This window comes from Haliotis cracherodii, unplaced genomic scaffold, assembly GCF_022045235.1.
Source record: "Haliotis cracherodii isolate W230 unplaced genomic scaffold, xgHalCrac1.p SCAF_3, whole genome shotgun sequence".
Classification (NCBI taxonomy): domain Eukaryota; kingdom Metazoa; phylum Mollusca; class Gastropoda; order Lepetellida; family Haliotidae; genus Haliotis; species Haliotis cracherodii.
The window spans coordinates 17,665,397-17,690,062 of NW_027266286.1; the positions used below are offsets into that span (position 1 = coordinate 17,665,397).

Consider the following 24,666-nt stretch of genomic DNA (forward strand, 5'->3'; position numbering starts at 1 on the left):
ATGGGCTTCACACATTGTACCAATGTCGGGATTCGAACCCGCGTCTTCGGCGTGACGAGCGAACGCTTTAACCACTAGGCTATCCGACACTAAAATATTGGTGTCACAGGAACTTTTGTTGTTGAGTATATATACTCATTATTGATTATTCATTCTGTACGAACCAATCTATGGGTTAACAACCTCTGGGTTTCAATTTGGGAAAACCAAATCAATGCAATATATCAGCTGTTCTCATCCGTTTGTTTAACACACCTCTCAGCAATAATCCAGCTATATGAGGGCAGTTAAAAAATCGTGTTTGAACCAGACAATCCAATGACTGACATGAGGATCGATCCTCACAAGTGGGACACGATGACATGCAATCAACAAGTCACCCCACCTGACCACTGATTCAGCTCTTATGACAAGCAAAGGCTTCTGGGAAGCTATATTCTTACCCAGAATCCTCACAGGTGTATGTTGGGATTTGCTTGTAATGTGAAAGACACACATGGTACAATATATGATGCACATTTTAGGTGTTCCCCACCCTTGACATTGATAGAATATGGCTCAAAGCTGCACACAACCAAACTCACTCACTCTTGTTAAGAATTTATCTTACGAGGTGACCCTTGAAGATCTGGGGTAGAAGAGGTCTTCAGCAACCCATGCTTGCCGTAAAAGTTGACTATGCTTGTTGTAAGAGGCGACTAACGGGATCTGGTGGTCAGGCTCGCTGACTTGGTTGATGCATGTCATTGATCCCAGTTGCATGAATCAATGCTCATGATATTAATCACTTGATTGTCTAGTCCAGACTCGATAATTTTCAGACCACCGTCATGTAGCTGGAATGTTGCTGAGAGCGGCATTAAACAACAAACCAACCAACCAAATCTTATGAGGTACTTAGGTTACAAAGAACATAGAGGCATTTGATCAAGACCAGGAAGATTTATTCACCAAAAACACAAGAAGACATGCTGCCCACAATGATAGCGTCCTGCACAAACAGGACAAAAATATCATATCATAGATACAGGTGTGATGTGAACTGAAATAGGCGTGGAATAACAAATGTTTCACCTCAAGAAGCACTAGTGAGAAATGTAACCATAGCTAAAAGTTTATTAATATAAATACTTATTGTCTAGCTGCTACAACATGGGCACATTAATGAGACATAAATGTTTTAACATGTAGAGGACGGTTCCTGTTGACAGTCACATACATTAACAATGGTAACCTTACATAACAACTGGGAACACATAAAAACAAAATCACAATTTCCCACTGTTTGAATGAAGAAGCACTTGAAGATAATAAATACTTACATAAGACCATCTACACTTCAAAACACATATTATGCATGTATATGTTTGGTTGGGAACAAGCACAAAGTTCTCTTATTGGTAGGAAAATTCTTTTGTAACAATAGAACTAGTTAAACAGTTACCGTACAATGTCGGATGGGGTGGGGGATTGATTGCTTGGCGATGTCCTCATACGAATATTATTACTAATAAAGCCCTCCTGCTGCTTCACCCAAAGCCTTAAGGCACAGTATGTATACCAACACATACACTGTAAAACCCCACGCAGCCTTTATTTCATAAATCAGACCCCACGATTCATACAAGAATTGAGACACAAATTTTACGGCATTTTTAAAGCCTTTTCATTGCAGTAATCATTCTCTTCAGACCTCAAGTGTAATTCTAACATTCAGTGTTATGTTCACTGACAGAATGATTCTATTGATATATATCGAAATACACAAAAAAAATATTCAAGTTAAAGAATAATGATGTACAAATGGATTCTTTGAAAAAAATTAACAATTGTAACATATTTATCGGCATATTTATGCTAAGTTCAAGAAACTCTTTGTAAGGCCATTTTGCAGTTATCCTTGTACATGGTAGGATATAACCCCTTATATGGATAATGTTCACCTAGCAGTTAATACAAGCAGCTCCATTTCATAGAGCTGTTCAATGTATCAATATATTGTATCAATGGATAGTGAGACACATCTAATCACAGACTTTGAGAAAAAGGGCTATCTTCTGTGGGCAGCAACGAGAAGTAAATTTTCCCACTATGTGGCTTAAACTTACCCCTTGACACCTCATTCGCCAAATGACCAAAATATAAAAATAAATACACTTTTTGATTTATATTACAAACAGTATGGAATGTTGTTCTCTCCGGTGTGATCACATTTATGAGATTCAAAAAATTATTTTGAGTGACACACAAAAAATGTTTTGTACATATATAAAATACTTCAACAATATGGATTTCAACAAACATCGATTTATGGAAAACTGCAAAGTATATACCGGGTACTTGTGAACAAAACATGACACTTGTGAATACAACTTTCCCAAAATGATGGACAAGCATTATCATAAATCAAATTTAGATAACATCCTCATTTTAAGACAAATACTGCATAGTACAAAGATATGATCGTCTGTCCATGACTCAATGAACACAGCTACATCATACACCAATGCCAGGTGATATGCTTCCTAATCATCCAGTCACTTTTGAAACCAATCTCATTAAAATCAGATACCGCTAGAGGAGGACATACCATTACGGGTCCTTGCGCGAACCAATGGAATGACCAATCAGAAGGCAGCTTTCTCGTGCTTTAGGGCACTAATTTAAAATTGGCGACTACGCTTCGAAACATATTTTGACAAATTCTTGATTACAAATTTGAAACCTGAACAAAAGAACATTCTGAAATGGCTAATAGATGGTCTTGATTGTATGGATACAGTCGTTAAACCCGTAACTATCGTTCGGAGTTAAAGTTTTCGAGGCTGCATGATCAGAAATAACATTCCGACCGTCACTTTCATAATCTGGTAAGCGATGCTCTGATTGGTCGGATGAAAGGTCGTTCTGACGTGACCTGTAATGGGATGTCCTCAGATCTTTGTTTAGTGGTAGCGAGAACTGAGGTCTGATTTTAATGAGATGCTTTTAATGCTTTTTGAAACATGAAATACAGTGTTTATACACCCTCCGGCTGAGATCAACTATTTGATACACAGAACACTACAGCTACAATGGATACCAGATATGAACCTCCCACGACAGTCAGTCCACAACGCCTGCTGCTGCCTCACTTTCTTGCTTCCTCAAAGTTGGCCACAAACCAATCACACGTTTCCTTTATTGCTGGAAAAAAAGTAACATTTATTTCAATTTTTGTTTTTTCAAAATGTGTTGGGCATGTTAATGTCTGAACCAGGCGAACCAGTGATTGATGTTATGAGCAACTTCCCATGCCATCGGGGTACGATGACACACAATCTACCAAGTCACCAAACTTGACCACCCGATCCATATAGTTGCCTAGGGACCTGGAATGCCATTGACCGAGCTACAGATAAGCTGCGTATTTGCATAAAATACCCTCCCAAAATATTCAAAACCCAATTACTTTCACTTAACTTGCATACAGAAACACACGCATTAAATGAAAAACTCAAATGTATACAAACAGCATGCGTAAATATCCAATGAAGCTTTTTCAGCAGGCTTACAATGGAGCTAATTTCCGAAACACAATTACGAGCTCATTCAAATTGAGAAACAAACTTGATAATTCTGTGCAATACATACGTCCATGCTAGGGCTGGGACAAGTCCAAATTTAGTACCCAGGTACCTACTCCCCTATTACCTAACCGTACCCGGGTACCCACTGTAGGTCTCTAAGGATACAAAGTGTCCGATTGGAAATTTTTTTTTACCATAGCCCTGGCAAACATATTAAGATACATGTATTAAACAATCTGGTCATGCATACACTGCAGTTTACTTCAGTTATATCTTTATTCAACCATATGAAAAGTCAGAAGGAATGGTGCATAGTCAGAAAGAAATGCAAAAATTAGTGACTTGTATTTTTACAGTGTACCATTAACCATAGAGTTCTCGATCATTTTTGTCGTTAAACAATATATCTCGTGATTAACCACATGTCCTGGTAGTCCTGGGGGTACCCAGGTCCTACACTGTAGCCACCCGACCCAGGTACCCAAGTTACCCCTCCAAGCACTAGTCCTTGCCCTCATCATCCTTGCCAAATTCTCATTGAATTGCACAGATAGGTTATCTATTGGTTTGCTCTTTTTTGCATATTTTGGTCAACATATTTTAATGGTGAAAACAGAGGTATGAAGCAATTTCTCTCTATGGCTGCAGAATAGATTGTCAAGTGGTCAAACAATGATGTATATATCTGTATTGTTTCAATAGAATACCTTACATTGTTCTATTGGTGTGAACTTGAAATCTGGGAGGTACTTCCTGAGTTTGGCATTGCTGGCCGTCTTCTTAAATTGCCCATCAGACTTGGTCGTGTCATACTGTAACAGTGTGGTTAGTGCAATCAGTAGGGGATGATCTTGGATGCCCTAGACTACAAGGCGACCTTGGATGCCATACATCATACGATGACCTAGACTACAGGGAGGTCTTGGGAGACTGAGTCTACAGTTTGATTAATGCTGCTTTCAGCAATCTTCCAGCTATATGACAGCGGTCTGAAATGAATCTAGTCTGGAATGGACAGTCCAGTCTTTGATATCATGAGCATCAATCTATGCAAGTGGAATACAATGACATGCATCAGCCAAGTCAGTGAGCTTGAATACCCAATCAGGTTAGTTGCCTCTTACGACAAGCATGGCTTGCTGAAGTTCAATTCTAATGCTGACCTTGGACGTCAAAGACGACAGGATGACCTTGGACACCCTAGACCATAGGATAACAAAGGCCAAAGGTTGATCTTGGGATGAACTAGACTCCTTGATTACCATGACAAAATAATGAACCATACCAGACTACAGGATGACAATGAATACATACAAGATGACCTTGACTATACAGTTTGTTTGTTTGTTGTTTAACGCCGCACTCAGCAATATTCAGCTATGCAGGATGACCCGGACTACATACAGGATGTCCCTGGCTACATACAGAATGACCCGGACTACATACAGGATGTCCCTGGCTACATGCAGGATGTCCCTGGCTACATACAGGATGTCCCTAGCTACATACAGAATGACCCGGACTACATACAGGATGTCCCTGGCTACATACAGGCTACATACAGGATGTCCCTGGCTACATACAGGATGTCCCTGGCTACATACAGAATGACCCGGACTACATACTGGATGTCCCTGGCTACATATGGGATGTCCCTGGCTACATACAGGATGTCCCGGACTACATACAGGATGTCCCTGGCTACATGCAGGATGTCCCTGGCTACATACAAGATGTCCCTGGCTACATACAGGATGTCCCTGGCTACATACAGGATGTCCCTGGCTACATACAGGATGACCCGGACTACTTACAGGATGTCCCTGGCTACATGCAGGATGTCCCTGGCTACATACAGGATGTCCCTGGCTACATGCAGGATGTCCCTGGCTACATACAGGATGTCCCTGGCTACATACAGAATGACCCCGACTACTTACAGGATGTCCCAGGCTACATACAGGATGTCCCTGGCTACATACAGAATGACCCGGACTACATACAGTATGTCCCTGGCTACATACAGGATGTCCCTGGCTACATGCAGGATGTCCCTGGCTACATGAAGGATGACCCGGACTACATACAGGATGTCCCTGGCTACATGCAGGATGTCCTTGGCTACATGCAAGATGTCCCTGGCTACATACAGGATGTCCCTGGCTACATACAGAATGTCCCAGGCTACAAACAGAATGACCCCGACTACATACAGGATGTCCCTGGCTACATACAGGATGTCCCTGGCTACATACAGAATGACCCGGACTACATACAGGATGTCCCTGGCTACATGCAGGATGTCCTTGGCGACATGCAGGATGTCCCTGGCTACATACAGGATGTCCCTGGCTACATACAGAATGACCCGGACTACATACAGGATGACCCAGACTACATACAGGATGACCCTGACCAGCAACACTGGCAAAGCTGCCCAGAAGAGTGTTCTCACCTTGACCTCCCCTTTGAATTCCATGGCTTCAACAACCAGCTCAGCAGCTCTCTTGATGCTGATCTCGTCCTCCTCGCCAACTGAAACAACCACACTCAAACCCCTCAGATACACATGTATGTCGTGCCATCATTTTATAAAACCATAACACCATCAGCAGCCCCCATATATTCTGTGACAACTATATGTCACATCATTAGGGCTGGAACAAGACCAAATGTACTACGCTGGTACCCAACCCCCTATCACCTGACCCTACTAAGACCTTAGAGTCTTATTGTTATTACAAAGTAGACACAATTAAGGGATAACAACTTCTTTAATTACTATAAAGGCGACTTTTCAGTATAGATCCTTATACTGTTGTCAACCATACCGAAATGCCGCCTATACAGTAATTAAAGAAGTTGCTATCCACAAATTGTGTCTACTTTGTCACCCGTCAACTTCTAAGTAATGCCTATCAAACAAAACTTATCGTTATTGCTGCTAAATAATATATCACATGACTAACCACGCGTCCGGGTAGTGCTGTTGGTACCCGGCAGGTCCAATTCAGTACCAGAGTAATCGAGTTACCAGTCACAACCCTACACACAAACTCAAACTACATAATCACAGTGGATATTGTAAGAGGGTGAGTGAGTGAGCTTAATGCTGTTTCAAAAATATGCCAGCAAGGTCAAGGAGCTGGACACCAGAAGAGGCTTCTACACATTGTCTGCATGTGGGCAATTGAAACTCAGGTTGGTTGGTTGGTTTGTTGTTTAACGCCGCACTCAGCAATATTCCAGCTATATGACGGCGGTCTGTAAATAATTGAGTCTGGACCAGACAATCCTGTGATTGACATCATGAGCATCCATCCACGCATCAACTAAGTCAGCGAGCCTGACCACCCGATCCCGTTAGTCGCCTTTTACGACAAGCATAGTCACTTTTTATGGCAAGCATGGGATGCTGAAGACCTATTCTACCCCAGAAACTTCACAGGTCTGGAACTCAGGACTATGCTGACAAACGGATGCATTAACCGCTTGGCTACCCCACCACCCCTAATTGGGTGGGGAAGTGAGTGAATATTGTTTTATTCCTAACGCTGGTCCAGGTAAACAAATGGCCTTGGGTATGATGAGATGATATTTACCTACTAAGTAAGGCTGGGACAAGTCTAAATTTACTACCCAGGTACTCGACACACCATTACCCGGCCCTACCCGGATACCCGCTTTAGGTCTCAAGAGTGGGAATTGTTTTACCGCAGCCCTGGCAAAAACTATTTAGATACACGTATAAAACGATATGATCATGCATACACTGCAGTTGATAGACCCTTTATCCTTACTCAAACATATAAAAGTCAGAACGAATGCTTGCATAGTGAGAAAGAAATGTGAACATTAGCTATACATGTAGTGTAACCATTGTGTTTTGATTGTTAATGTCATTATAGTATATCACGTTCCTAACCACGGGTCGGGGTAGTCATGTGTGTACCCAGGTCCCACTCGGGTCCCACCCGACCCGAGTACCCGAGTTACCCGTTCCAGCCCTACTACTAAGTAGTGCATGAATGATAGAGTTAGGTTTACATCCCAGGATGTCAGCTTGACATGGTAGGAAAGTTACATCTTCGACATTTACCTATTTGGTTAAAAAAACTATGACCAAAATATATTGTTTTTCAAGAAGTGAACCTGTGACTTACCAGAAAGGATGATGGGATCTATTTCCTCATACTCGCGGAGAACCCAGACAAAGAGCCTGGCCAGGTCAAGAGAGTAGATGAACTGTCGGCGCGGGGAGCCTGTGCCCCACACAGTGAAGGGAGTGTTGTTCTCTGGGAAGCAGAAATAACTGATACGCTATCATCAATATTTCCACCTGAATTTAAAGTAATTATTTTCAGTCTCCTGCTGTTTGCAAGGGTTGAGCGAGTGAATGAATGAGTGAGTTGGGTATGGTGTTAACAAACCCAGAAACAAAATCAGGGCAAACTGGGATTCAAACCCCCAGTCATAGGTTTCTGGGTGCCCAAAGAAAGCACCTTTGATGACTGGGCCACCTGTGCCCCTTGCAAAGTTTGAAATATCCCTTTCATTTAATGCTTTTTAACTACAACTACTCTTGATGATGAATCATGAACAACTTTTATTGTAAAACTCAGGGCCCAAATCATTGTTAAACAAGGGAGACGAACTGTTTGACCAGGTAAGACTTAATATTGGAGCATGGAATGTCGACTCACTCTTTGCCATGTAGACTTTGTGCATGAGCCCCGGTAGTACATGGCCATCTTCCAGGTTGAAGTTGTCATAGGCACCGAACACATTGGTGGGGATCACAGATGTGAAATGGCAGCCATGCTGTGCGTGATAGGCTCTGAAACATCACAGTCATTGTTAAGGAGGACCTTGAGTCTTGAGTGCTGAACTTCTTCTTTCAAAATAAAGCATCACATCAACTCAAGTTTGATCTAGTTCAATCTGAAGATAAATGTCTTGGTGAGTAAGTGTGTATGGTTTTACACCATTTTAAGCAATATTCCATTAGTATCACAGTTTGAAATGTTATTAGAGGCTGCAGAAACTGTCCTCAATATATATGTAGTAATACTAAATTGCAGCAAATGATTGAAGTGCTGGCATAATTTGAGAACTATCAGCAGCAACAAACTAGCGACGCCAGCAAACAAAGCAGTCCTTGGAATGTTTAGAGGTGCCCCTTGAGATTCAAGTGTGCCACACAGCACACCTGGGGATGTTCAGATGTGCCCCTTGAGATTCAAGTGTGCCACAGAGCACACCTAGGGATGTTCAGATGTGCCCCTTGAGATTCAAGTGTGCCACAGAGCACACCTAGGGATGTTCAGATGTGCCCCAAGGGATGTTCAGATGTGCCCCTTGAGATTCAAGTATGACACAGAGCAGACCTAGGGATGTTTAGAGGTGCCCCTTGAGATTCAAGTGTGCCACAGAGCACACCTGAGATGTTCAGATGTGCCCTTGAGATTCAAGTATGACACAGAGCAGACCTAGGGATGTTTAGATGTGCCCCTTGAGATTCAAGTGTGCCACAGAGCACACCTGAGATGTTCAGATGTGCCCTTGAGATTCAAGTATGACACAGAGCACACCTAGGGATGTTTAGAGGTGCCCCTTGAGATTCAAGTGTGCCACACAGCACACCTGGGGATGTTCAGATGTGCCCCTTGAGATTCAAGTATGACACTGAGCAGACCTAGGGATGTTCAGATGTGCCCCAAGGGATGTTCAGATGTGCCCCTTGAGATTCAAGTGTGCCACACAGCACACCTGGGGATGTTCAGATGTGCCCCTTGAGATTCAAGTGTGCCACAGAGCACACCTAGGGATGTTCAGATGTGCCCCAAGGGATGTTCAGATGTGCCCCTTGAGATTCAAGTGTGCCACACAGCACACCTGGGGATGTTCAGATGTGCCCCTTGAGATTCAAGTGTGCCACACAGCACACCTGGAGATGTTCAGATGTGCCCCTTGAGATTCAAGTGTGCCACAGAGCACACCTGAGATGTTCAGATGTGCCCTTGAGATTCAAGTATGACACAGAGCACACCTAGGGATGTTTAGAGGTGCCCCTTGAGATTCAAGTGTGCCACACAGCACACCTGGGGATGTTCAGATGTGCCCCTTGAGATTCAAGTATGACACTGAGCAGACCTAGGGATGTTCAGATGTGCCCCAAGGGATGTTCAGATGTGCCCCTTGAGATTCAAGTGTGCCACACAGCACACCTGGGGATGTTCAGATGTGCCCCTTGAGATTCAAGTGTGCCACAGAGCACACCTAGGGATGTTCAGATGTGCCCCAAGGGATGTTCAGATGTGCCCCTTGAGATTCAAGTGTGCCACACAGCACACCTGGGGATGTTCAGATGTGCCCCTTGAGATTCAAGTGTGCCACACAGCACACCTGGAGATGTTCAGATGTGCCCCTTGAGATTCAAGTGTGCCACACAGCACACCTTAGGATGTTCAGATGTGCCCCTTGAGATTCAAGTGTGCCACACAGCACACCTAGGGATGTTCAGATGTCCCCCAAGGGATGTTCAGATGTGCCCCTTGAGATTCAAGTGTGCCACACAGCACACCTAGGGATGTTTAGAGGTGCCCCTTGAGATTCAAGTGTGCCACACAGCACACCTGGAGATGTTCAGAGGTGCCCCTTGAGATTCAAGTGTGCCACAGAGCATGTGTGTCTTCGAGTTTATTCGTGTGAGAGTACACAGCCATTATGATCTTCTTGTCCTTCTTTCAACTGTCTGCTTGGTGTCAACTGGAAATTTCACTTCACACAACCTATTACTTACTTATTCTGAATGTCAATAAGACGTTTGGCATAAGAGTATCCAAAGTTGCTGTTATGTGGGGGGCCATTGTGAACCTGGAAGAAGAGAGAGAATTAGTCTCAGCATGCTACAAACACTCTAAGGGTACACACAACAAATCATTGGGAACTCTTGCTGTTACCTCTATAGTTTAGCAGGCTATCAAGAGTAAAAATAATCTGTCATACAGACCCTGAAACAAATATATCCAATACAGCCCATGCAAGTCTATGATATTTGCAATGTCTAGATTACTGCAGTTGCAGGAAGAAAGTCCCTGGGCGCCTTTTTATAATATTTTATGACCATAATTTAACGGGTTTTTTCTTCTGTAAAATAGTTCTTTACAGAAACGAGATAATAGTCTAGTGCAACCCCTATTTTGCATGCTAGCTCAAAAACTAGTAGCCAATATTGCAGAGATACTTAGAACTCACCCTTGTCAGATCAAATGCGGAATTGGTCTACCATGGTTTCAATATTGTGGAAGGTGGTTCGTCTTACCATGGTTTCATCAAGGGGGTAGGTTCAACAGTAGATTAGAGGGTCCATCTTACCATGGTTTCATCAATGGGGTAGGTTCAACAATAGATTAGAGGGTCCATCTTACCATGGTTTAATCAATGGGGTAGGTTCAACAATAGATAAGAGGGTCCATCTTACCATGGTTTCATCAATGGGGTAGGTTCAACAATAGATTAGAGGGTCCATCTTACCATGGTTTCATCAATGGGGTAGGGAGTCAATCTTACCATGGTTTCATCAATGGGGTAGGTTCAACAATAGATTAGAGGGTCCATCTTACCATGGTTTCATCAATGGGGTAGGTTCAACAATAGATAAGAGGGTCCATCTTACCATGGTTTCATCAATGGGGGAGGTTCAACAATAGATTAGAGGTCCATCTTACCATGGTTTCATCAATGGGGTAGGTTCAACAATAGATTAGAGGGTCCATCTTACCATGGTTTCATCAATGGGGGAGGTTCAACAATAGATAAGAGGGTCCATCTTACCATGGTTTCATCAATGGGGTAGGTTCAACAATAGATTAGAGGGTCCATCTTACCATGGTTTAATCAATGGGGTAGGTTCAACAATAGATTAGAGGGTCCATCTTACCATGGTTTCATCAATGGGGTAGGTTCAACAATAGATAAGAGGGTCCATCTTACCATGGTTTCATCAATGGGGGAGGTTCAACAATAGATTAGAGGGTCCATCTTACCATGGTTTCATCAATGGGGAGGTTCAACAATAGATTAGAGGGTCCATCTTACCATGGTTTCATCAATGGGGTAGGTTCAACAATAGATTAGAGGGTCCATCTTACCATGGTTTAATCAATGGGGTAGGTTCAACAATAGATAAGAGGGTCCATCTTACCATGGTTTCATCAATGGGGTAGGTTCAACAATAGATTAGAGGGTCCATCTTACCATGGTTTCATCAATGGGGTAGGGAGTCAATCTTACCATGGTTTCATCAATGGGGTAGGTTCAACAAATAGATTAGAGGGTCCATCTTACCATGGTTTCATGAAAGGGGTAGGGAGTCAATCTTACCATGGTTTCAACAATAGGGTAGGGGGTCCGTCTGACCATGGTTTCATCAAAGGGGTAGGGCCAACAATAGGGTAGGGGGTCCATCTTACCATGGTTTAATCAATGGGGTAGGTTCAACAATAGATTAGAGGGTCCATCTTACCATGGTTTCATCAATGGGGAGGTTCAACAATAGATTAGAGGGTCCATCTTACCATGGTTTCATCAATGGGGAGGTTCAACAATAGATTAGAGGGTCCATCTTACCATGGTTTCATCAATGGGGGAGGTTCACCAATAGATTAGAGGGTCCATCTTACCATGGTTTCATCAATGGGGAGGTTCAACAATAGATTAGAGGGTCCATCTTACCATGGTTTCATCAATGGGGTAGGTTCAACAATAGATTAGAGGGTCCATCTTACCATGGTTTCATCAATGGGTTAGGGAGTCAATCTTACCATGGTTTCATCAATGGGGTAGGTTCAACAAATAGATTAGAGGGTCCATCTTACCATGGTTCATGAAAGGGGTAGGGAGTCAATCTTACCATGGTTTCAACAATAGGGTAGGGGGTCCGTCTGACCATGGTTTCATCAAAGGGGTAGGGCCAACAATAGGGTAGGGGGTCCGTCTTACCATGGTTTCATCAATGGGGTAGGGCCAACAATAGGGTACGGGGTCCATCTTACCATGGTTTCATCAATGGGGTAGGGCCAACAATAGGGTACGGGGTCCATCTTACCATGGTTTCATCAATGGGGTAGGGCCAACAATAGGGTAGGGGGTCCGTCTTACCATGGTTTCATCAATGGGGTAGGGCCAACAATAGGGTAGGGGGTCCATCTTACCATGGTTTCATCAATGGGGTAGGGCCAACAATAGGGTAGGGGGTCCATCTTACCATGGTTTCATCAATGGGGTAGGTTGTTTTGTCAGGGAAGATGCAGGTGGAGAGACAGGACACCACCTTCTTCACTCCATGTTTGTGGCTGGTGTTGAGGATGTTGTCATTGATCTTATTGTTCACCCGCTGGAACACAGGAAATAACCACAATATGATATTGGATGGGAGGATGTTGAAGATAGTAGCAATATGAAGATATTTCTGCCTGGATGCCTTTCTATTTCCACATTTATGAATATTTCATCTGGATTCCTGTTCATAAATATGACAAGCTTTATAACTAATGAGTAGGAAATTGTAGAATTTTCCTCTTCGGAATATTCTATAAGTAATACGTTACCACTGTTATACCGAGGCTGTTGTCCCCCACAACTGCTCTTATAGCGAAATCTTCCACAGAGATCTCAATTACCTCATGCAGCACGTGCGTAGCCACCTAGCTGCCATGTGACACCCTTCACTCTTGTCTCTTGCGAGAGCAAGTGCTCGGGGGACGGACGGGCGGGCAGCAGCCTAGTGGTAACGTATTACTTATAGAATATTCCGAATAGGAAAATTCTACAAATTACATTAAGTAATACGTTACCACTGTTATACCAAGGCTGACTACCACAGTAGGCGGTGGGGAGCACCTACAACCCGAAACCTGTCTGCTCGTGTTCCTTCCGGCCAGCGGAAGTAAACAACAAGGCGGATGCACTCGATGCGCATGCTCCCAGCTTGGCGTTACCATATAGGGATACCAAAGCACTGTCAAGCGCATACCGTAAGGCTCAATCGTCATTGCCAAAACGATTGGTGACTCCAAACGGCCCCACTGGATAGGTATTTCATCGCCGCAGTGGATGAGAACACAGTATCCGTGTGAGCTAAATCTTAGATCAGGTTAAACAGTCGAAAAGAGGGAAATTAATTTCATTCGGACCGCATATCCCGAGAACAAGCCTACTTAAGCGTGTGTAATAGGCGCGTGACCTAAATTCAATATTGGAAAGCATGTATTACAAGGTTGCAATACACGACAGATAATTAGGTTAATAATTGTCAAATCCAAATAAAGAAACACCTGTGGATGAGCGCGCTGGCTTGTGGGACCCCCACTCCCATACCCACGGCTGTGGGAACGTTGGAGTAGACCCAGATTGACCACCGTGCAAGGTCTGAAACCTGAGGAGTTCGGAAATGCGACGGGCACACCCCTTAGATGACCGCTTGTGCCGCGATCAGCGGCCCAAGACGGTGCACACCCTCCACGTCTTCATCAGAGACCTGTCTGAGGTAATGATTGGCAAAAACCGAGTCAGAACGCCAGTAACAACCCCGCAATATTCTGTGAACAGATATATTGGAGTGTAGGGCAAATGTTGCCGCTAGCGCCCTAATCTCGTGCGGGTTTGACCCCGCTACCGGTAACCCCCGAGACCGGTACGCCAGGTTGATGACGGAACGAAGCCATAGCGCAATCGAGTTGCGAGTTATGTCAACCGTGCGATTAGGGTTACACGATATGAACAGACGGTCACGCCCTTGTCTGCGTTCATTCGAAGCCTTAAGATAATACTTAAGGGCCCTAACCAGACACAGCGATCTGTCCTCGGTATCAGCAGGAGGTAAGATTTCTTTGAGGGATCCTACAGTGAATTCTCTCTCCGTTTGGCCAAATTTCTGATTCTTAGCGACGAAGCCCATGAGCAAGCCCAGGCGGACCGCTCCGTCGTCGCACCTATCGAATCGTACTTTGGAGACATCGAGTGCGTGTATTTCCGACACTCGTGCCGCCGTGGCAAAGGAGTGAAGAAATGCTGTTTTCCAAGTCACATGCCGGAACGAAGCACTACCCAAGGGTTCATACGGAGCCTCCGTAAGTGATTGTAACACTAAGGAGAGATCCCAGGCCGGTGCCCGAAGGCGGCCCTTTTTAAGATCTTGCTGTTTGAAACCCTTGATAATACCCCGAATCACCGGCTCTTTTGAAAGACTGGTACCCATAGCAACGTCCCGTACCGTAGCAACGGACGAGACATAGTTGGCAATGGAACCCCCGGAGAGTTTCCGGGTCTCTCGTAAGTGAGACATGAAACGAGCAATATCCTGCACAGATACCTTATCTGGCGAATGAATGTGATGTTTGCAACACCACTTCGTGAAAATAGCCCTACGTGCATTATACACCTTCTGGGTAGAATCACGATGCATACTAACGTATGCCTGAGACGCCCGACGAGAAAAACCTTTACTCCTCAGACGCTCGGTGACAACATCCACGCGTGCAGATTGAACTGCCCTGCGTTTGGATGGCCTGGGCCTGGGCCAGCAAGTCGGGGTACCACGATCTGTTCGGCCACATGGGCGCGATCAGTAACATTCGACAGCGAACTCCTCGGAGCCGGCTGAGAATGAGTGGTATTAACGCCGTCGGCGGGTAAACATAAGCGTCCATGCCCGTCCAGTCTAACGCGAGAGCATCGTGATCGATGGCCCTTGGGTCTGGGACTGGTGATACAAACAACGGGAGTTGATTGTTGAACCTGGTTGCGAACAGGTCGACCATCGGACGACCCAAACGTTCGCACAGCCACTGAAACACCACTGGGTTTAGCATCCACTCCGTGGGGCTCGGATCCCGAGGCCTCGATAGAGCGTCGGCCAGTACGTTCCGCACACCTGGGATGTGACGGGCGCGCACCTGGCACGGGACACTGTCCACCAGAGCGTAAAACTCGAACACGAGTAGCGAGTGACTGTGGGTTCCCCCCAGTTTGTTCACATAGGACACTACCGTCGTGTTGTCGGTCGCCAGCATGAGCCGGGTGTCGACGAGACGATGCTTCCAGAGATTGACTGCGTGTATCACTGCCTTGAACTCGAGGCAATTGATGTGAAGACCTTGTTCATCTACGCACCACAGCCCCGAGCTCCCCTCCCCCTCTAGATGGGCACCCCAGCCCACTAGAGAGGCGTCTGTATACAGGTTCAACGTGGCGCGGAAGGGCCGCATAGACACACCTGATAAGACGTTGCAAGGGACCGTCCACCACTCCAGATGCGGTCGGAGCCGATCCGGGAGGGCGACGGTCGCACTGTTCTCCTCCTGTGCTAACAACTGGATTAGAAACCGTTGCAGCGGGCGGAGTTGGAGACGACCCCGTTCGGTGCAGTCCTGGGCTGACACAAGTAGCCATAACAGCTGTTCCCAAAAGTGAACAGTCTGTTGCACCGCTAAGACTTTGGCAATCATCGCCTGAATCTTGTGCCACTGGTCTGGGGGGACAAAGAGGCGATGGTTCACCGTGTCGAACCGACCTCCGATGAACTGCAAGTTCTGTGAGGGGGTTAACTCGCTCTTGGGGAGATTGACAATCCACCCCAATTGCTCCAAGAGCCGACGTGCGAAATCGAGATGGCGTGACAGGGCGTCCGTCATTCGATTGGCCACTAGCGAGTTGTCCAGGTACGCGAAGTACCTGATACCCCTCTTGTGGAGGAACCCCACTATGGGGGTGGTTAACCGGATGAACAGCCAGGGAGCAGACGAAAGACTGAATGGGAGTACAACCCACTCGTAGTGCCTGCCTTGAAAGACAAACCTGAGATACTTGTGATGATCTGAGTGAATCGGAACATGCAGATAAGCATCCTTCAGGTCAATCGAAGCCAGTCGGCCGGCATGATCAGAGCTTTCAGGTCCGCCAAGGTCAACATTCTGAACCTGGGCGGCTTGTGCAGGTAAAACTCGTTGAACGATTTCAGATTGTGAATCATTCTGAGTTCGGCACTGTCTTTCTTGGGAACAAGAAATATCCTGGAGTAAAACCCCGGTGTTATTTCTGGTAGGACTAACTCCCGTACCGCCCTCTTCTCCACCAAACTGCCGATGGCATCGGCGAGGATGGGAAGATCGGCTTCCAAATAGAAACCTTCCAATGGGGCGACGGTGAGCGGCGGATCCGCTTTGAGATCTAGCCGATAGCCGTACCGAATCGTGTTGACTACCCACCTAAGCTGGCGCTGTTGGCACACGAACCCTGCAAGAGAGAGTCATTTGGAGGAGCCCTTACCGTCACGAGACGGCTTAGGCTTCCCCCAGTGTCCCTTCTTCCCCCGAAAGGGCGGCAGGTTGCCCTTACCGGGGCCCTCAGAGCGGGACCTCTTCCCGGAGGAAGAAGACACCGACCCCTTGGACTTCCCGGCCGCAGCATCCTGAGGGGCACTCCGTTTAGGGGCACCACCCAGGCGTCTGTGCAGAAACCCAACCAGATCCAACGTATGCTGCGAAGCCGCGGCAGACGAAGCAGACTGCTGTTCTTTTAGAACACCAGGGATCCGATTATTAAAAAGGGTCTGCGCAGACCAAGGCTGCGAAAGTAACACCTCCTGGTTGGCGGCGTCCAACCCAGAAGAGGCAAGGTACGCTTGCCGCCTCAAAAAATGGCACGTGCCGGAAAGAAAGGCCGAAGCCCCGGCAACGTACTCAAGGGTCGCATTCAAACCGATCAAACAGTTGTAAATGCGCTGGTCTCGGTCCGTGGGGGAACCTTTGACCAGACTGGCCGCCGCCGCCATGTAGGTGTCGCCATGTGACATAGCGAGCATGGAGTGCCGAGAGAGGGTGTCCATCTGCTGTAAAGTCGCTTGAGTGACTGTAGCAGCAGGTGGGGCACGGACACCCAACCTCTCCACATGGGCCTCCGCGGTGGGATTTGATTCCGGGAAGGCCAAGTCATGCACCGGGAACGAACCCTTTCTCCACTACGGAGGAGGTAACGGGAGTCCCCGACCGGAGGCCGCCGCGAAGGCTTTCTCCAGAGACGGCTTGATCGGCTTGAAAAGCCTTGTCGGCGGACTCGTCAAAAACCTCAGAGGAACCCACCGAGCCGTGGATTCCCCGGGGTACCGGCTGGGGCCGTGGCATGTCCTCAAAGACGTCATACACCATGGCCACACGGTCCTTAGTCGATAACGAGAGTATCGGCTCGGGGGAAGGACCGGTGACTATGGTAGCCGCCGCCGTACCCGTAGACCCCGCATCCGAACCCGCAGCCACCGAAGGGGCCGGGGACGGAATAAGGCCGCCAGTTTTGAGTCCACCAATTGCGACAACAAAGCCGCGACGGAATCCCCAGGCAGCCCAAGGGCCGCCAAGGGATCCGCCGCTGAGGAGGTAGTGCCCGCAACGGGCGCCCGACCGGACGAACCGGCCACCTCAGGGGTGATAGCAGAACGCACGTAGCGCCTGTATCGCGCAAAATCCTCAGGCCCCAGACCCTCGCACAGGGTGCACCGGGTGTCCTCGCAAGGGACCCGGCACCGCGGGCATCGATTGTGGGGATCCCGGGACGACAAAAACTTCTGACAAGCGCCGCAGCGCCTGGCAGCCGGAGTAGTCAGGGTGCTGGACAAATCCAATTCCATGTCAGACATTGTTCTTTGAACAAAAAGCAAAACATGGTTACAACTCACACACCAAACATATTCACAAACGTAGATTTTCCGAAGAAAAACAAACGATAATAGCGAATACAAAAAATACATATATTATAGATATAACACCCCACAATATACCACTAAACACAAAGTGCCACCGCCACACCCCGTAAGTAGCGAAAAAAAGAAAAGGCGCGAAAATTTTCTAAGCGCCGTATAACGAACGCCCCGTAAATTACAGTTTACTTAGGACTAAGAAACAGTAATAAATATCACCAAGGATAGCAGGAGGCTGGTAGAACGCAGAGCAGTCTATGGATACGTCTTGCGAAGGCAAGTGAAGAGACAAGGGTGAAGGGTGTCACATGGCAGCTAGCTGGCTACGCACGTGCTGCATGAGGTAATTGAGATCTCTGTGGAAGATTTCGCTATAAGAGCAGTTGTGGGGGACAACAGCCTCGGTATAACAGTGGTAACGTATTACTTAATGTAATTAAGTATGTATTTAAGGTGCCAAATTCTCAAATTCTCCCTGAAACAGAAGTAACAAAAAAAAACCAGAAAAGGTGACATTCATTTGCCAGGAGTGTGCAAAAATACACCAGTTTTACACAAAAGGGCATTCCCAAAGTGGTATCAGATAAAATAGTTCCATCAGTACAGATTGCTTGCTCTGAGTTCATATCCTTGAGTGTTCTGTCGAGACCAAGGTTTTACTTGACTCAAAATATTGCATCCTGTACACATTCAAATGATCTACATTGAGTTAGTGAGTTGGGTTTAATGCTGCTTTTAACATTTTTCCAGTTATACAACTGCGTGTCAGCTTAATTTGGGAGTAAAGCCCGAAGCGATGCAGGTCTCAGATCTTTACCACTTCGGTGAAAGCCACGAGCACAGGGAAGGTGCTGACAAACCTAGAAACAATCAGCGCAAACCAGGATTCGAACCCACAATCATAGGTTTCTGGCGTGCCCAAAGGACGCAACTCTGCACAGCAAATTGCGGCACCTTAGACGACTGGGCCACCCGTACCCCCCAACCTACATTGAAGACCTGTGGGACTAACCAAAGTATGGCAATTTCAACTACTGAAAATGGAGATTGCATGGAACATAAAACTGACATTCAAATTCTGTTAAGTGAGTGATGGAGCATGGTATTAACCAGGGGTCTGGAAAATTTAAAATCCCAATCGGACGTTTACATTTATGCCAAGCCCCCCTTCAAACAGCGTGTTTTAGTACGACTTTTTACACACAAGCATTACAAGTTGTTACGTATTCATAATATGATGAATTATAAAGTTTTTCAATTTAAATTGTTTAATTCACCGGACAATTAATAACAAATAATATCATTTTAGATATATATGGAAAACATACGTTTGTTTCTGTTATAATAACGATCTGTCAACGTTGTGAACGGTCTAATTAATATTCATGAGTCTGCTCAAGTGTACGCGTTATAACATTTGGATCGAGACTATTATCCCATATTTGGTTATCACGTGACCTCACGGGAAAAGGTTTTTTTAAACTAAAGATTATTTAAAAACAAGACAAATAATATAATCATAAATGCTTAACTATCGTTGATAGCAATAGTTATTTGAATACTTTTTCATCTGTACTTAATTATTGACCATAAAAAAATTTGATATCGATTGTCACAGAAAGCAAAATGGCAGTCAATCAAGATTCAATATACGACTAGCTACTGAAAACAATAAAATCTGCAAATCCTCATTGTATGTCAACCAAGTGAAAGTAGTTAGCAACGACTTACAAAATGATCATTTAGACTTTGAGGGTTTGGCAGATCCGCTCGACTGATTTGCATCGGTCGACTGGCTGTCGTCACGCTTTCGCTTCTTGTCTGAGGTTACGTATCGTAGCATTGTGAGGATAATGAGGTACATCGATGATGCAAGGTATTTATGTACAGTTGTAAACACATTTTACTCAAATTAACAAGATGTTCTCATTAATAAATCCTCGATTAATCAGTGTCAACTCAGTTTATTGCCTATTACAGTGATTGACCGATTGGACTATCATTCTAGGTACGATGTATTTACAGCAATCAAAACAAACAAAGATTGTCAGTGTAGATAATCTTCATTGTGTTACAACTGCAGACAGAAATTGCTCAGTCCTAACTGTTGATCATGTCCGGTCAAAATTTAAGAATGTCCGGACAGAAAAATTTAAATGTCCGGTAAGCAATATTTTAAACCGGACATTTGAGATATTCCCAATCGGACATGTCCGGCGCATATGACGGTTTCCGGACCCCTGGTATTAACCCGCTCTTAGCGATATTCCAACAATATCACGGAAATGGACACCACAAATGCCCTTCAAACATTGCACCCATGTGGGGAGTCCAACACTGGCCTTTGGCGTGATGAGCAAGTATTTCAGCCACTAGGCTACCACACCACCCCAAAATTCTGGATAGGAATACATATACTTCCGGGTGTCAACAGTCCATTTCAAGCTTACTTTGAAATCCAAATCTATAATAGGCTTCTGAGTATCTTCAAAATAGGACACAAGTGACATTTGTTTTAAATCAAGTGCAGCATGACACATGATGCAAGTCCCATGACTCGGAGACCACCAAAATGTAATACTCATGGTTCCCTGGACGTAAAAATAAATAGACCCAAATTAAATCCCTGCAAGAATGAACCTGAATGAGGGGAAAATATCAGCCTGACATACCAGAAAGTCAAGGTTGTACTTGAGGTTGCGGAACAAACCTCCAACAAGAGCTGCTAGATGAATGACGTGGGTTGGTTTGATCTTCTCAAACAAGGCTTCCGTCGCTGTAATGTCTCTGAAAATAATCCTTCGTGCAATCAGTACTGCCAGTTGCTAACGCATGGCACAACAATTTTTTTACCTTCTTCATAAATATACAGGTGAGGTGCAACATCGTGTTCAAGATTATTGCATTTATAGAGCGACGTGCATGCACTTGTGTGGGGCTGCTGGTGCTAGTCCGGACTGATACCGATTTATGGTGCTAGCCCACAGAGATGTCATTCCGGAGTTTAACATGAATACACCAATCAGACACAGTAAGCTGACTCCAAGCCAACCAGTCCTTAATGCTAAGTGCCAGGCAGAGTAACAACAAGTACCAAATCTTTTGGTTTGACATGGCAGGGGATCAAAACCCAGACATTCCGTCCCTGGGTGGACACTCTACCACCAGACCACAGAAGTGGTCACATAAATTTACACAACTAAATGAAGCCCACAATTCAAATGGTGAGTTAGTGTGGGATTTTATATTCAAGGTAAACTGGGATTCCAACCCAAGATCATAAGTTTCTGGCTTGCAAACTTTGCCCCCACTATTCAAATAAACTGATGTACTCACGAAAGATCAGCATCTTTTGAAGACACAAAGTGCCACTCTTCGTCATCCCTTTTCAGTTCAGCAGTGGCAACTGTCTCAATGGCCTTGCCCACCAGACCTGTGCCTCCTGTGACCATCACTACTTTCTTCTCTGTTGCCATGGTTACTTGTGTCTACAAAATTTGTGCAAAGGCGATAAAGAATGTCCACCTTACAAATTTACCTCACGTTCTGGACCGTCAACAACTTTCCCTGTCAATGTTTACCTCACGTCCTGGACCATCAACAACTTTCCCTGTTAATGTTTACCTCACATTCTGGACCATCAACAACTTTCCCTGTCAGTGTTTACCTCACATTCTGGACCATCAACAACTTTCCCTGTCGATGTTTACACCATGTTCTGGACCATCAACAACTTTCCCTGTAGATGTTTACCTCACGTTCTGTGTTTCACCTCACGTTCTGTGTTTCACTTGATCAATCAGCATCAAGCTACTTTATATAAGCTTGATTGATTACTAGAAATCAAAACAAAGTCTTCATTTGACTCGTGTATTCAGAACCATGCTACATCCGGTTACAACGCATTACGTCAAAGGAAGGTAATTCCCGTGCTATATATAGATTGTATTTATAAGGGAATTCCACATGCACCAACACCAGAAACATATGGACTGAGATTCTACCCAGTAACACAGTCCACGATTCTACCCAGTAACAATGGACTAAGATACTACCTAGTAACAATGGACTGAGATTCAACCCAGTTATATGTGGACAGAGATATTACCCAGTAACACTGTACATGATTCTACCCAGTAACAATGGACTAAGATACTACCTAGTAACAATGGACTGAGATTCAACCCAGTAATATGTGGACAGAGATATTACCCAGTAACACTGTACATGATTCTACCCAGTAACACATGGACTGAGATACTACCTAGTAACAATGGACTGAGATTCAATCCAGTAATATATGGACAGAGATATTACCCAGTAACACTGTACATGATTCTACCCAGTAACACATGGACTGAGATATTACCTAGTAACAATGGACTGAGATTCAATCCAGTAATATATGGACAGAGATATTACCCAGTAACACTGTACATGATTCTACCCAGTAACAATGGACTGAGATTCAACCCAGTAATATATGGCCTGAGATTCAACCCAGTAATATATGGACAGAGATATTACCCAGTAACACGGTACATGATTCTACCCAGTAACACATTGACTGAGATATTACCTAGTAACAATGGACTGAGATTCAACCCAGTAATATATGGCCTGAGATTCAACCCAGTAATATATGGACAGAGATATTACCCAGTAACACGGTACATGATTCTACCCAGTAACAATGGACTAAGATACAACACAGTAACAACTTTATGGACTAAGATACTATACTAGCCACATTAAGAAACTGTGCACGGAGAAAATATAGATATAAGGGCACACCATCCATATATGAAATATAGGTTTGAACACAGCAATTATTGGAGACATTCAAACGCTCATGCACGTGCCATGCGATATGACATCATTGATGGGGGCCTATGGACGTGCAATGTGTTACAGCACATGCATCCAGTGCAGCTGAACACAGCATATGCAACTCAAAATTTGCTGTCACTTTAGAAAGCATGATCTGTGGTCATTCAAAAATTCAAAATTTCTCGACGCAGACACAAGCATATCACAAGCATATCACAAGCAAATCATGCCAAGACAGTGGACTCCATGCGTCGCCGATGCACTGCTGTGCTTTACGCACAGGGTGGTCATACCCGTTATCGACTTTGCGACTTTGTCGTATGACCCCCAACTGCATTTTGATCTTCTGATGTCATGGTAACAGATGTTGTTCAGTCCCGTTGACATTTTCTTATGGTCCGATCATTCAGCTGCTACAGCGTCTGCATCCTTTTTTTTCCTGCTGTGTTGTATTTCAATCCAGAATATATTTTCTCCGTGCACAGTTTCTTTATGTGGCTTGTATATATACAGTAACATATCGACAGAGATACTTTTGTTTTTTGTTGTTGTTTATTTAATGCTTAACACCACACTCAGCAATATTCCAGCTATATGACAGCGGTCTGTCAATGATCAAGTCTGGACCATACAATCCAGTGATTGACAACACAAGCATAGATCCACGAAATTTGGATCGATGACATGCATCAACCAAGACAGCGAGCCACCTGTCAGTCGTCTCTTTCGACAAGCATAGTCGCTTTTGACTGCAAGTATGGGTTGGTGAAGACCTATATACTACATTCTACCCCGGATCTTCACGGGTCGTTTCAGCACGGACTTGTATAATAGGCCGTATATATAGGTCCGTGGTTTCAGTAGAGATATAACTTCAGTCGACTTCAGTACCTGTATGATCTAAACGTTTTTTACGTGTATGTAAATAAAGTTTGCCTGGGCTTGGGTAAAACAATTCCCAATTGGACAATATGTACCCAATTCTTGAGACCTACAGTGGGTACGCGGGTAGGGTCGGGTCGTGGGTGGGGTCGGGTCGTGGGTGGGGTCGAGTACTCGGGTCGTAAATTTGGACTCGTCCCAGCCCTGAAATTTCGATCCACTTATCATACTAGTTGCCAATGTAACCACTCCCACTTGTATTGGTAATATCTTTAAAATTCCATCTGTCAAAACTCTAAAAGGAACGCTATGCAACACATTAGCAGTAAGACACAGAATAACATCCACAAGCTTACCTGTGCCACGCTGACTGCCGGTCACTGCAGGGAAAGAATTTGACACGTGATCAAACACGCACACTGATAGGTCCCTGGCGGAAACATCCGAAGCGAATGAAACAAGGGGTCGTCCCAAGATATGTATAGTTATTTTCCCAATTTTTATCACACTACCATTCTTACATGCTTGATATATCGGGTATATTTTTATCATGTGTTTAATGTAATACACTGGAAAAAAATCCAAAACGTGAATCCGGAGCGTGCATCCATGCCTATTTATTGACTGAGTAAA

General features: G+C 44.9%; 1 protein-coding gene across 1 annotated transcript; it reads right to left on the reverse strand.

Moving 5' to 3' along the window:
- Nucleotides 1-922: 922 nt before the first annotated feature.
- Nucleotides 923-24,461, reverse strand: LOC139474224 (GDP-L-fucose synthase-like). The gene is made up of 10 exons (XM_071257130.1): nt 24,390-24,461; nt 21,658-21,809; nt 20,994-21,108; nt 12,838-12,966; nt 10,372-10,445; nt 8,273-8,406; nt 7,733-7,864; nt 6,025-6,104; nt 4,282-4,381; nt 923-3,186 (listed from the first exon to the last, which is right to left on the reverse strand). The coding sequence occupies exons 2-10, from the start codon at nt 21,795-21,797 to the stop codon at nt 3,131-3,133; spliced, it is 960 nt and encodes a 319-aa protein (XP_071113231.1). The 5' UTR covers nt 21,798-21,809; nt 24,390-24,461; the 3' UTR covers nt 923-3,130.
- Nucleotides 24,462-24,666: the final 205 nt, after the last annotated feature.

What these genes read in the sequence shown, in the direction of transcription:
- LOC139474224 (XM_071257130.1), bottom strand. Translation starts at nt 21,797, where the DNA reads ATGGCAACAGAGAAGAAAGTAGTGATGGTCACAGGAGGCACAGGTCTG. An exon ending in TCAAAAGATGCTGATCTTTC is followed by an intron (nt 21,109 to 21,657) that starts GTGAGTACATCA and finishes GATTATTTTCAG; the next exon opens with AGACATTACAGCGACGGAAG. An exon ending in CTTATTGACATTCAGAATAA is followed by an intron (nt 8,407 to 10,371) that starts GTAAGTAATAGG and finishes GTGATGTTTCAG; the next exon opens with AGCCTATCACGCACAGCATG.